The sequence below is a fragment of the Staurois parvus genome, unplaced genomic scaffold, assembly GCF_062004578.1.
Source record: "Staurois parvus isolate SC_StPar_1 unplaced genomic scaffold, SC_StPar_1.0 ptg000694l, whole genome shotgun sequence".
Taxonomy (NCBI): domain Eukaryota; kingdom Metazoa; phylum Chordata; class Amphibia; order Anura; family Ranidae; genus Staurois; species Staurois parvus.
The window spans coordinates 4,984,718-4,998,968 of NW_028318490.1; the positions used below are offsets into that span (position 1 = coordinate 4,984,718).

General features: G+C 40.6%; 1 protein-coding gene across 1 annotated transcript in view; it reads right to left on the bottom strand.

Moving 5' to 3' along the window:
- Positions 1-4,840: 4,840 nt before the first annotated feature.
- The window catches only part of NXF1 (nuclear RNA export factor 1), a 76,684-nt gene continuing 67,273 nt past the window's right edge, over positions 4,841-14,251 (bottom strand). The window contains exons 19-21 of the mRNA XM_089652862.1: positions 11,149-11,331; positions 5,121-5,181; positions 4,841-5,038 (exon numbers count right to left, since the gene is read on the bottom strand). Coding sequence (XP_089508988.1) covers positions 5,000-5,038; positions 5,121-5,181; positions 11,149-11,331 — 283 coding nt within the window. The 3' untranslated portion in view covers positions 4,841-4,999. The remainder of the gene's footprint in view (positions 5,039-5,120; positions 5,182-11,148; positions 11,332-14,251) is intronic.

A 14,251-nucleotide genomic window follows, 5' to 3' on the forward strand; every position in this document is an offset into this window, starting at 1 on the left:
ATCATGTGACAGTATACAGCAGGTTCACATTACTTAGTATGGCCTGAACCTTAACTTATTCCTATGCTGGTTCACAACAACCAGGCTTAAATATTTGCTTGCAAATGTAACTTTTGGGATAAGGCAAAAAGAAGGGAAGCCATTTCCAATATATGCATGCTGTTTCTTTGATAATAAATGCAAAAACCTGTTTTTTCCCTGAAGTAGTGCCTGTTCTCAAAGATTTGTTGTGAAGCCATACACACTCAATTTACATACATGGAAATGTGGGTGTTTACTAGCGCTGCTGAGGTTACTCAAGATCACATTTTCTGAAGACTTTAGATATGCAAACCAAGCACAAACAAATTTTAAGCGGCATAGGCTGCTCATGGAAATGTGAAAAACCTACTGACGCTGTATCCCATGTGCTCTGATACAAGATAATCTTTGTTTAATATTGTAGGCCAAAAGCGCAAAGTGTCCCTTTCAGAAGACACATCGGCAGAGGACTTCTTTACAATGGAGTAGAGTTCACTGGTTGGGGAAAGCAGTAAAGCCATGTTTTAAGTTTAGTCTTTAAAGGACAAGTTCATCTTTTGCTAACAAAAAAAAAACAAAAAACCCAATAAATGCACATCTTTTACAGGTAAACAAATGTGCATTTTTTTTTTGTTGCATGAGCCAGTAAACCATTGCACCAACGATCAGCAGATCCCTGGTGCTGTGCAGGTCTCCTGCAGACCTGTCAGTATATCCGCTTGCCTCTACGGGAAAAAAGATATACTGATAGGAAGATTCTGAAAACTACAAGCAGTCAGCCACAATGGCTGTTGGGACTTGTATATTATTCAGAGAAACTACACGGCTGTGTTTGTTTTCTTTTTTTTTTGACAGCTAACAGAAGATCCCCCACTAGCTGTCAAAGTGGGGGAGCAGAGAGGAGCAAAGATCGGTCTATTCATAACATGTCACACCTTGAGTATGGGTGTAACATGTTATGAAAGGTGAACTTATCCTTTAACAGGCATGACTGTGTTCAGGAATTTTTTATACATGAAAAGTAACTCTAGCAAGGTAGCTAAATGGTTAGCACTTCCACCTGGCAGTACTAGGGTTGTTGGGTCAAATCCCAACCACGGCACCACCTGCCTGGAGTTTGCATGTTCTCCCTGTGCCTGTGTGGGTTTCCTCCCACACTCCAAAGACATGCTGATAGGTAAACGGGCTGCTGTCTAAATGTGACCCTAGTATGTGTATGTATGAATGTGAGTTAGGGACCTTAGATTGTACACCCCTTGAGGGTTGGGGACTGATGTGAATGTACAATATATACGTAAAGCGCTGCGTAAATTGATGGCGCTATACAAAGTACCTGAAATAAAGAAATTCTTCATTAGCTATTATCTTTAACCAACTACAATAAAATAAACAGCAATTTCAGAAAGTATGAAATATTAATGTGAAAACATTGCTTTAGAGGGTCCCCATCTGTGAATATATGGTACAGATGTTACTGCATTGTAGTGTATCACTATTAAGGACAAAAATGTATGAAATAAAATGACTTTTTTTATAAAAACAGAACACTTTTTTTTATTAAAGAATTCACAGTGAACTAGTTTTTTTACTTCATACAGTATAACTTTTCAGAGACAAACAAAATAATTACAAACAAGTCAGAGAAACATGGTAAAGTCAGGACTGACAGTCTCTCACTGTTGTATAAAATATTTTCTTTACTTTATACATGACATATATGCTAATTAGGTTGTAGTGCTGAAAGGATAATTTGCAGGTGTTAACTTTGTCAAGGCCTTAAAAATCCTTTGCAATAAGAGAGGTACACAGTAGGATAACATCTATGCATCCTCCTAACACAAATCAGTTAGGGTAATAAGGTCACAACATGACACAGACTTTATAAAATGAGGCACACCGCTGTGGAATGAACGACCTTTCTGTATCCTTTGTCTACTTATATGCATACTTCTAAGAAATTACCCTGCAATGCTTTATGACTTCATGGATTAGCAATACATAACAGACAGAATGATTAGCTATTTAAATACCCCAACCACAACCAAATCTACATCTCACTCATTCTTAAAGCACTGTAATACCCCATAAGACCAATTTCCCCATCTACTCCATACGCACAGAACACTCACTCCTGCATTCATTCCCCCAAAGAACAGGATTCTGCATTGCACACCAATGCAACACAGCTACCTATCCTGTCTGCTATGGTCTACAAACAATCCCTCAATACCTAATGCATCAGCCTCTGACCTGCTAATTCATATAAATCACTGTGGTTCCCTTACATGTATTCTGGAAATATTAATATACTTCCAGAACATTCCATAATTAATCCATCCTAACGGAAACCTGCACTTAAAAATACATAGAGACTGCCACTATGAGCGCCTCCTAACTTTCTGAGTCATTAACCCGGCACATGCATGCAGATAAAGTCAGAACTCCTAATCCGCACCATTTCAGGTAGTGGCTCAAAAGTATTAAGGCCATAAGACCAGCACGACAGAAAAGGAAATAGTATTTGTAGAAGGTGTAGAAATAGTATTTGTAGAAGACGATTATCCTTATAATTTCATTTTTTTTAATCTACAAAAAGTGAAAGTACTGAATGAGAGAAAAGGCTTAAAAGGAAAATGTTTGATATGATTGATGGAAACAAACACAGACATTAACATCCTTTCAACATAAACCATTATAGAAAAGTTTGCACAAGTCAAATTTTTAAATTGGCAGATAAAACAATCTATGCCAACATCCACATACACAAAAGCAGATGATACAATTGCCAAGCTTTCTTTTTTACACAACCAAAGGCTCTCCCCATCACCCATTCTCCAACACACACTCATACACCTTCTAAATCACCCATTATTAATGGGAAAAGCAAAAAAATAAAAAAAGCGAACAAAAATGTAACCAGAGATTTGGGTCTATTAAAACTAGTTCAAATTTAATTTAAAAAAAAAAAAAAAAGTAAAGCAGAATACAAATACTGTATTGAAAAGGCTACCAGTGAGAGTAGGTCTAGTGCAACAACATCGCCGACTGTAGAGTCATACAGACTGGGAAGACATATGACAAAAACTGATTATTATTCTGTGGGCAACTGCTCCATTTCATATAAATTAGCTCTATCCTTTCACAACTGCATCACAAAAACTAAAAATGTATATATTCCTACAAATAGATAAAATAAGCCCCAAATGAGCAGCTGAAAAATCTGTATTTGCAAGTTAGAATGTCAGCATGTTCTTGCACTGTACCTAGTGCCACTGGACAAGTAGATATAAATGCGTGTGCAATATATATATATATATATATATATATATATATATATATATATATATATATATATATATATATAGATATATAGATAGATATAGAGAGAGAGAGAGAGAGAGAGAGAGAGAGAGATATACACACACACGTACACAAAACACATACATTTTATATATATATATATATATATATATACACACACACACACACACATACATACATACATACATACACACACACACTGTATAAACATACACAGCATTAGATCTCGAAAAAATATCCATACACACGTTTAGATATATCAATCAAAAAAGTAGGGTGTATTTAGGCTTGCTTCACACTTATGCGTTGTTGTAACGGATGGTAAAATGCAAGTAATTTAGGACAGCAACCCAACGCACAAATAGAGCAGCCTGCAATGCACCCACTCGTCAGCACACCAGAACACATAAGCCTTGCATTACGGTGAGCTGCACTACTAAATGCTGCAGGGACATGTTTTCCATTGCCGCGCGTTGGCACATCAAAGTGGGAGCAGTAACGCACTGCAAAGGAATGTACAAGTTTAAAGCAGCCAATAGACTTTTTTTTTTTTTTTTGTTCAACCAGCAGGCTGACTGAAAAAAAATGACTATTCCCCCAACCACACATTTGGTGGACAGGAGAATCCTCCCACTGTGTCTTTATATTCTGATAGGGAGGCTTCCCCGCTTTCAGAATATGCCAACAAGCACTGCCAGCTACAGCCAGCTGTGCTGATCAATCAGAAAAAAAAAAAAAAAAAAAATAGGGCTGTTGTACAGTAGTCAATAGGCAGATCGACTTCTGTAGAACCACTCTCTGCCCATACACAGATCAAAATTTAGCCGGCCCCTGCTGAACTGGCCAAATTTCGCTCCATGTATGGACAGTTTAAAGGAACTCTTCGCAAAGTAGATTCCCACAGCCTATTTTTCCTTAAACACATTATGACAAAATAAACAGTGGGAAAGCGTCAGAAATTAATTTTGTTGATGCTTTGTTATTTGGCATGACCCATAAAAATACTTTTATATTTCAAACAGACAAATTTATGTACACTGAAATCCAGAAAAAAAAATATTGTACAGTTTTATACACACAAGTTCAAGCTGAAATGCATGGCTATAAAAGCAACGTTTACGGACATTTTCTGCCTCCTTTCTTCCTATGCCTAGCTGTCCAAAGGTCCAGGTGGCACATGTTAATTTGCCAACTTGTGGAATTCCAATTGCAATGAGTAGAAAAAAATCAAAATGAGCAGAATTTTTTTTTTTTATAATTTAAAGCTTCTACTGAAATGGAGTAAATTAAAATTAAACCTTATCAGAGACTAGTGTAATTCACAATCCAAAGTCAGACTTGTAAACCTTATTTAAACACAATGCAAATAAATAATGCATAGCAAGCATAAGTGATGACAGAACACTGAGGTATACAGAATGTATGTATGTACGGAAGCGAATATGTACCATATACCTATACACAAGCACACACACAAAACCACAAGCAGACTATTCAGTAGTTGGAAGCATTCTGTATTAAAAATGGAATTGTGACGAGCTCAGTGCAGAGGGAATTGATTGGGTCCTTATGTCCACAAATGTCATTCTTTAGCGGATATACTTCTTATGTAACATATTCAAAGTCTTCTCACTAGATGAGTGAATGATGAAAAAAGTCACTGGATAAAGGCGATATCTGGAATCTTTCTCTCGGTCTGTAAAACAACAAAATGCAGGTTAAGGGCGTAATAGTGCCAGGGCTGGATACAAACAAACAAACGACACACACATTTTTACCTTTAGCCTCATAAAAATCTGTACAGACTGTTCCCAGTCCCATCCATTGTCTTGGAGACACCTGAAATAAGATACAATATTTGTAAGAGGAACGTGTTACTAAACCCAGTGTCCTGCATTCACTATATCTGGTCTCCCAGGACCCTGCATTCACTATATCTGGTCTCCCCGAACCCTGCATCCACTATATCTGGTCTCCCAGGACCCTGCATCCACTATATCTGATCTCCCCGGACCCTGCATCCACTATATCTGGTCTCCCAGGACCCTGCATTCACTATATCTGGTCTCCCAGGACTCTGCATTCACTATATCTGGTCTCCCACAGTACGCAGAACATGGAAATCCAATTATTTTAGTAAATATAAACTGCTAAATACATTTTCCCATCAGCAGTTAGAGCAGTCTTGTGACTTCTATCAGTGTTCAGCAGAGCACTGGTTAAAGCTTGTAGGAAGAGTTTTCTCTAAGAGGATGCAGGACCTCTAATCTTTGTCTGGGCAGTGCTGATTGGCCCTGTGCTGATCACATGCAATATCTCAAGAAAAAAAAACCAAAACAAAACAACCTCTCTAGCAATACACACCAAACTGAGCATGTGCAATGTCTCCAAAGGATATGTCTTATCAGGAGATAAGAGGGAGACACTGGAAGAAGGGGAGGAGCAGAGAAGTCAGAATCAAACAGCATTTTTACACAATGCAGAGAATTAACTCCCTCAGGTTCCACAGTGAGTATAACAAGCATGCTTTACTGCATATACAGACTGATTTTACTGTTGTGGGTTTAGGAACACTTTAAAAGGAACCTGTAATATATATAATTTATATTTAAAACAAAAAAGTAGGGAGTGACACTGGTGAAATTTTTTGCCATCTGTGTCCCATTGGGGAAAGAAACAGATTTTACAGTATATACAAAAATCCAAGTTTCTCATGTTCATTAACCGCTTCCCAACCGCCCTATAGCAAAAATCTGCAAAATCTGGGTAGGGGGTGTGCACGACGCATGCGTGCTCCCTACCCGCGCCACCATTCGCAGCCACGGCTGTCAATCACCGGGTCCAGGCCAATGATTACCGAGGATCTCCTACAGGGAGGAGCACTGTTTTGTTTACTAACAGTTCTCCTCCCTGTTAGCTCGGGCACTGCACAGCCATCCAAAGCAGTGTGCTTACAATGAAGCACACAGACAACCCCCTAGTAAAACACTCCCAGCACACAGTTAACCCTTTGATCGCCCCTCATGCTAACCCCTTACTGCACAGTGTCTGTTTTTTTTTTTTTTAGCACTGATCACTGTATTGGTGTCACTGGGGGTGTCAGTGACTCCAAGTCAGTTCCCCGCCCTCCCAATGTCAGAATGTCCACCGCAGTCCCGCTACAAGTCGCTGATCGCCACCATTACTAGTAAAAAATAAAATTCCAGTATCTATACCGCCATTTGTAAACACTAACTTTCATGTAAACCAATTAATTTACACATATTGGGATTTTTTTTTTTTCAGCAAAGACTTATAGCAGAATACATTTTGGCCTAAAAGTATGACAAAATGTGATTTTTAAAAAAAATTTTTACTGGCTATGTTTAAGAGCAAAAAGTCAAAAATATTGTTTTTTTTCCCCTCAAAATTGTCTTTTTATATATAGCAGAAAAAGAAAAAAGAAAAAAAAAACAAAAAACGCACAGGCAATCAAATACTACCAAAAGAAAGCTCTATTTGTGGTGAAAAAAGGACGCAAAATTAATTTAGGTGCAGCATTGCAGGACTGCACAATCGTCAGTTAAAGTAACAGCGCCGTAAAGCAAAAAAATGGCCTGGTCAGGAAGGGGGGTAAATCATCAGGAGGGAAAGTGGTTAAAGGACACAGGATTGTGAGACTGTTGGGATGCCCCCAAAAGTAATCCAACTGAAGGGCGGGCAACTGTAACAAAATACTAATAGGCCCACATAACAATACAAGCTGAGGGCTGCCTGCAGCAAAAAGGACCTTGTGCCCAAAGCAAGCTTAAGGTTAGGCCAGAAAATCCACAGATATAAAATTTGAATGGAAAACCGGGGGGCAGCCTTGCAAATCTGGAAAACAGGTGCCTGATCTGCAAGAACCTAAGGAGGCGCTCACAGATCTAGTAGAGTGAGCTTTAATTGGAAGCTGGAACTACATCCTTAGGACTATATGCATGAACAATGATCTGTCTGCGACACCAAGAAATGGTTACCCTTTACAAGGACCATCAGGGGTAACTGAAAAGGTCAGTCTTTTAAATAGAAGTAGTGGCTGCAAGATCAACTACTACACCACAAGCTACATCTAGACAGTAAAGGCAAATCATATTTTGATATATTGGAGCAGGACAAAGACAGAAGAGCAACGTTCTGATTGAGATGAAAGATCGAAACTGCCTTGGGAAGGAAGGAGGCTCTGGACCTTCTTAACAAGTTAAGGCTGCCAGTTCAGATGTGCCGCAGAGGTGATGGCAACAAGGAAGGAAAACATCCAGTCTTCAGATGACAGAGCAAATGGTAGAGCTACAAAAACAAGTAGTGCTGAGGGCCCATAGCAAAATGAATGTAGTGCTCATGTGCTGAAAATAAGGGGACATGCAAGTATGCTTGATGAGGTCTACAGAGGCTGGAAAGTCTCCCTGGTGGAAGGAGGCTGTGACAGACTTGGGTTTTCTATGTAACATTTTTGGACCCAAATGAAAATTTAAAGTTTTCAGATCCATGACTGGACAAATATTCCATTTTTACGTTTTGAGAACTGCGAAGACTGCAGTAAAAGCCCTAAAACATTTCCACCATTGAACTATGGTGAGAACACCTTGAGACAAAAGATAGTCAAAAGAGAGCACAGCCTACATTTGTGCTAGGTGGGGAGGATTTGGGGGGAGGTGTTGTGCTAAGTGGGGGGGGGGGGGGTTGATATTTGAAGGGATTGAGCATCGCCCACATTTGTGCTAGGGGTGTGTGTTGTGCTAAAAGGGGGGATTTGAAGGGGGAAAGGGGGGGATTTGAAGGGGGAAAGGGGGGGGGGGATTTGAAGGGGATAGTGCTGGGAGATTGGAGCGGGGTTTGTGCTAGGAGTAGGGATTTGGGAATGGGAATTTGTGCTAGGAAGGAGGATGGGGTTTGTGCTAGGAGGAGGAAATAGAGGGAATTTGTGGGGGTTGTGCTGGGAGAGGGGGATGGGGGTTCGAGCAGGATTTGTACTAGGAGTGGGGATCTGGGAGTAGGGGGTTTTGTGCTAGGAGGGGGGATTTGTGCTAGAAGGAGGAATTTGGAGGGAGGAAGAAGAGTTACAACCTAACATCACTGAACATGCACCTCCTGATGTGAACGAGCCCTCAGACTGGTGTACCCCGGGATTGTGCACAGTTTTAAAGGGTACCTTGACTGAAGAAAGGTTGAAAAACACTGCCATAAACCACATATCAGATTGCCTATAAAAGCTGGATCCTTTAGCATGAGCTAAGTCCACTGCACTGCATAGGGTCCACTTTCTGATAAAGGCTTCCTCAAACAGATTCTAGTCTAACACAGTTGGGAGGTTTGAATAACTCATCAGGAGTATTCCCGTCTCTCTACAGTGCGTCTTTAAGTAAGGTTTGTACAGGAAAGATTTTATTAGTCTTTGGACCTCTTAGGGATCCTGGAATAGTAACAGCGCTAGTAGAAGCCACAAGCTATGTGAACATATTTACGGTGATACACACCTCGACAGTAAGAACCAACATGGTTACATTATGCCTGGGCAGCTGCCTGTGACTCCTCAGGCACAAAATCAGCCAGCAAGGATTTGTGAGCCTTTCAGACAAATGTCTGTCAGCGGCAGACACGTCAGACAAGGATTCTGTGGGGGAAGGCATAGAAGCATACATATGGCCTCTGAGGTCAGAGTCAGAAATCAAAATAGCAAGTTGGCCCATGAAGTCCAGCATAACCGCAGTGAAATTCTGTCAGGTTTAAACCAAACAGGAGGCCACGTCCTATGGACTAGGAAGGAAGACTAAGGAAAAACCTTTTAGGTGTGTCAAGACTGAAGCAACGGGACAACTTTCCAGACAATAAGCATCAGATCCTCATGAAAGAATACTGCAGTGTGTTTTCCTTCACCAGATCGTACAAAACAACCATGTGATCCAGTTGCGGTGCGGCTCCAAAAAAGTGCATGCATGTTTTTGGTGCCATGCAGTGCATTTGAGCCTATTTAAAATAACACACCGCACTGAATCACATGTGAATTGAACAGGAATGCGGTGTGGTTCCTGTGCAATACGCATGCAGGTTATGGTGTGAACTGGGGCTAACTCCTCAGCATGTTAACCCCTTCTACAGAGACCCATAGAAGAAGGGTTAACTTGTAAACACTTCAGTTCAGTTTTGGGCACCATTTCATAAAAAAAACATTGGGAAACTGAAGAAAATGCAGAGAAGGGAAACCAAACTGATAAGAGGCACAGAGGAGCTCAGCTATGAGGAAAGATTAGCGGATCTGAATTTCAACATACATAAATGGTCCATATAGTGAACTTTGTGTAGAGTTTTTTTTACTTAAGGTCCTCACAGAGGACAAGGGGGCACTCTTTACGTCCAGAGGAAAAGAGATATCTTCAAATAGGGAAAGGCTTCTTTACAGTGAGAGCTGTGAAAATCTGGAATAGACTCCCTCAAGAGCCTGTTTTGGCCACCTCAGTAGGATTGTTTTAAAAAGGCCTGGATTCTTTCCTAATTTCATAAAATATAACTGGATACTTATATTTATGGGTAAAGCTAATCCATTTGCCTATTGGGGGGGATCAAGAAAGAATTTATTCCCCCCCCAACTGGATTAACTGTGGGTATAGGATGTGTTTATGGAGGTGTTCGATTTGTGTGTTTTGTTGTGGGTTGAACTAGACGGACTTGTGTTATTTTTTCAATCAGACTGACAATGTAACTGAGTATGGTGACCAACAGTCACAACATAGGCTGTGCTGCAGCTCTGGACCTGGATGGCACTCTACAGCCAACTAACATAGTACACTAAGGCAGGAATTCTCAACCTTTTTTAAGTCAAGGCACCCTTTAAAATTATGGCTAATCTCAAGGCACCCCATTCTAACAATGTAAAAACCTATTCTACACACATCCAGTACACCAAACATGAGGATGTGATTTACTCTTCCAAAGCAAACACCTTTGTACACTGGTACTGACTAGTATTCCAATGTGGTCTCTCAGTTTCTCTCCCTCACTCTGCTAATGAGACAGAAAGGGGCAGGACAGGAGGCAAACAAGGAGGCTGTGCAGACACCCGACATCCTCATCAACAGATTATGTCATTGGTTGTTAGGATGCTGGCAGCTAGAAGGTCATAAAAGTGCACAATGAAAACCTGTGTCTTTATGTACAAAAAAGGCAACAAGATTGATCTACCTGCTGGCTTGTATACAATTTTTGGGCATTTTGCTAAGGCACCCCTGAAGAAGCCTGGGCACCCTGGTTGGAAAAGGCTGCACTAAGGTATGGAAGGAGTCTTAAGCATATCAATGCCTGAAGGTCACATTCCAGACAGGCCTCAACATTGTCCAAATCCAGCCACCAAAGCGAATACTGAGGATACAACAATAAGGATAGCTGGCATAAAGAGGCCAGCGTGTAAATGAACAGATAAAAAAAAAATGGCCAATAAAAAGGTTAAGCTGTTCTCAGGATAGAAAGTACGTCCATCTTCCAAGGAAAACTATTAAAGAATAAAGGCATGCTGGAATCTTGGGGGGGTTTCGGGAGCTGTTGGTTGTTATCCTGGCTGTTCCCTGTTTCTTTGCTGTCAGTGTCCAAATCATCCTGGTAGTACAATCAAAATGTCTCACAAGCCTCCATCCCTTCATAAAAAGGTGAGAAAAAAAAAAGATACAGGGAAGCATACAAGAATAGACAAGTTAATTTTTTTTTTTTTTACCCTGCAGAGAGAACACTGAGTATATAGATTCAGAAAAGCATGCAAAGATGCCAAAACCTTCCACATCTGCCTGAATTACTTACTTCTGAGACCACTCAAGGTTCATGCCAGAGTGTTGACTGAATGCCTGTACCATGTCTTGGGGTACAGGGGGTACCACAGGCACCGGACTACTTGATGGAGTTGGAGCTGGTGTGGCAAAGGCTTTACGAATTTCATCTGTACTTGCATTCCTTATGAACTGTTGATCATTTACCAAAAGAAGTCTAAAACAGAAGGATACACATTGGTTAAAAATTAACCTAAATATGTAGGTAAAAGAGGCCACAAAACATAAAGTCCACAAAGACATATTTAATCAGAAATGTGTACAAAGATAGGAAATCATTAGCATGTGGACATAGTGGTTTGTAAAGTTGGGGAATCCCAAGCCCTTTTTCCACTGATCATGTCAGTTTCAAGTTACATGCATGTAAACTTCCAAAAAAAAAAAAACAAACAAAGAAAACAAACAACAAAAAAGCATTTTCCAGGTGCTCACTGTTCAATAATTGATTTCCAAGAACACAATAGAGAGAAGAACTTCAACAATTGAAGAACTTGGTTAAGGTCTTCAGTTTATGAAACGGAGATGCGTAATACCGTCTTGAGAATTAAACCTGTGATTTAGTAGAGAGCACCTGAAACCGGTTTTGTAAATTTGCATATTAAGATCTGGGATGTCTGCAGCATTCTGGCACAAAAGAGGTGGAAAATGTCATGCCCTGAAGGTCAGCCACCACTGCCTTTTGTCTATGAGCAGGGGTACCTCACCATCACTTTGTAGTCCTACAGCAAGCAATGCAAACAGCAACATGTCAAGGCTGCGGATGTCAATGGGATTTTCTCCTGCTCTCCTTGTCCATGTGTCACACCCCACACCTCATGATTGTTGTTGCCCCGCTCCACTATTCAGCATCCTATAGCTTCCAGTTTAGCTGCACAGGCAGTAGTCAGTGGTTCGGGACTGTCAAAGTGCTATTGTTGCCAGTATGGCTCTGCTTTTTTCCATCTCTCTGCTGCAAGCTCCACCTAATGACATCCTGCAGTTAGCAGGTGCTTTTGGGGTCAGAAATCTATCAGTGGACAGGCTTCTCCATACGCCACTTCTGTGCAATTCCCTTCAGAGATGCTGCCCTTTTACAACTGGCAAGAGCCAGTTGTAAAAGGGCAGCTCATTGGATGACTGCAGACTGCTTGCAGGCAGAGGGCAATCAGGAGTTGTAGTTTACCCAGGTGTACAGAAATACATGCAGAGTGCCCTGCAGGTCCCTTCCTTAGGCTACCACTGATGTGGAGTCAGATTAGAGCCCTGATATTACCTTTCAGTAGTTTAAGCATGAGAACATCCCAATGTAAACAAATGTATCATGGAGATGGGGAGGGAATCTTTACATGTTAAAGTTGAAATAAATCCCAAAATAAACAGCTTTTTAATCCCTGCCTTCCCATTATTGATAATCATATTGCATACGGTTTACAATAAATCACAGTGTAAATATCTTTTGGTCAAGACTGCTCTGACTGTGGAGTGTCCATGACATGCTTAACAAGGATCTGAATTCACTGCTATCCATTGTTAAAGGGGAAGAGAGTGCCCTTCTACCAGCTGCAGCAAGCCTTTCACTGACACACAGCAGAAAGAGGTGTGGGTGACATGCAAAGTCCAGGCACAGTTGTGTTTCATACTTTGCGTGTTGACTTTTGTGAAAAGATTAGACACAAGGTTTCCTACTTATGATTAAGGCAAATTTTATCTGATGCAAATGCAAGCAGCGCTTAACAGTGGACCAACACGCTGCTGTTCAAAAAGGAGAGAAGAAAAAAAGTTGATGGACAGAAAAAGTATTGAGTCCAATCTGGATTAATATCTAGCAAGCAATAAGTTTTGTGACACTACAGTGCCTGCAGCACTGATCGAGCTGCGAAAATCCAACATGGCTGTTGTACAGAAACTGATCGGTAGATTGACTTTGGTACAACCACCTTGCCAATATATGGATCAAAATGTGGACAGTCCCAGCTATTTTTAATTTGAGATGCCATACAGTATTTTTCCTATAGTATGTAGGAAATTATGAGCTAAAGTACAATGTTGTGTGGGATAACAGAGTTACAAACTTATCAAAGCTCAGTATTCAAGAATCTGCTAGGCCATTCAATGTACATTGAGCCAGGAAAACGTCAGGAGAAACAGAAATATTCCTCTACTGTACGTGTTGCCATCTTTGGTACTGTATATCATCACTTCTGGTCTGCTTAGCCAACTGGGTTAAGCTGGGATCAGGAGTAAATATAACCACTTAAAGTGGTAGTAAAGCGCCTTTTTTTTGTAGAGCCATCACAGGCGCTCTGAAGGAAAGGCATACCTGTGCCATTCCTTCAGAGCACTGTGCTGTGTCTGAGACATCATCGCGGCTCAGCCAGTCAGACCAATAGAGCTCGCAAACCCGTGCAGCTGGGGAGGGTTTTGGTTTAGGGTAAGTTTTACATAATGTGCTAATATGTGATGCATACTAGCATATTATGCTTTTACCTTGCAGGGGATTTTTTTTCTCTTTTTTTGGATGCGGTTTACTACCTCTTAACCTGATGATTTTCTCTACTCTATATTGGCTGAAATAATACGATTTCTATACTCAGCACAAGATCCTTTTTTGGAGTATGACAGACATGGAAAATATTTCACCTTCATGTTATGCTGCCATCTACAAGAGGATTGGACACTGGAAAAAAAAACCCTGTAAGCCAATTGTAGGGGTGGAACCTGTGTCCCTCAAACACCAAGAAAATAAATTTTTGGCGAATACAAAAATCCTATTTTTCTTCTAGTCCATGAAGGGATACAGGAAATCTTTTACCTTTGGGTTGTCCACAAGCAATCCAACTAAGGGGGTGGCAATACAGCAAACAAAGCGAACAAATTAGTGGTGCACCGAAATTAAAATTCTGGTGCCGAAACAGAAAATTTAGGATACACTTGGCCGAAAACTGAAATGACTGCATATGTGGGGGTGGGGAGGCTCAAATTTGTTATTTTTTTTTTAAATTTACTTTTTAACTTATGATTTTATTGCTATTACTAGGGGAATAGTCCCCCATGTGATAGCATGTAAGTGACAGGTCCTCTTTGTGGGGGGGGCTGTT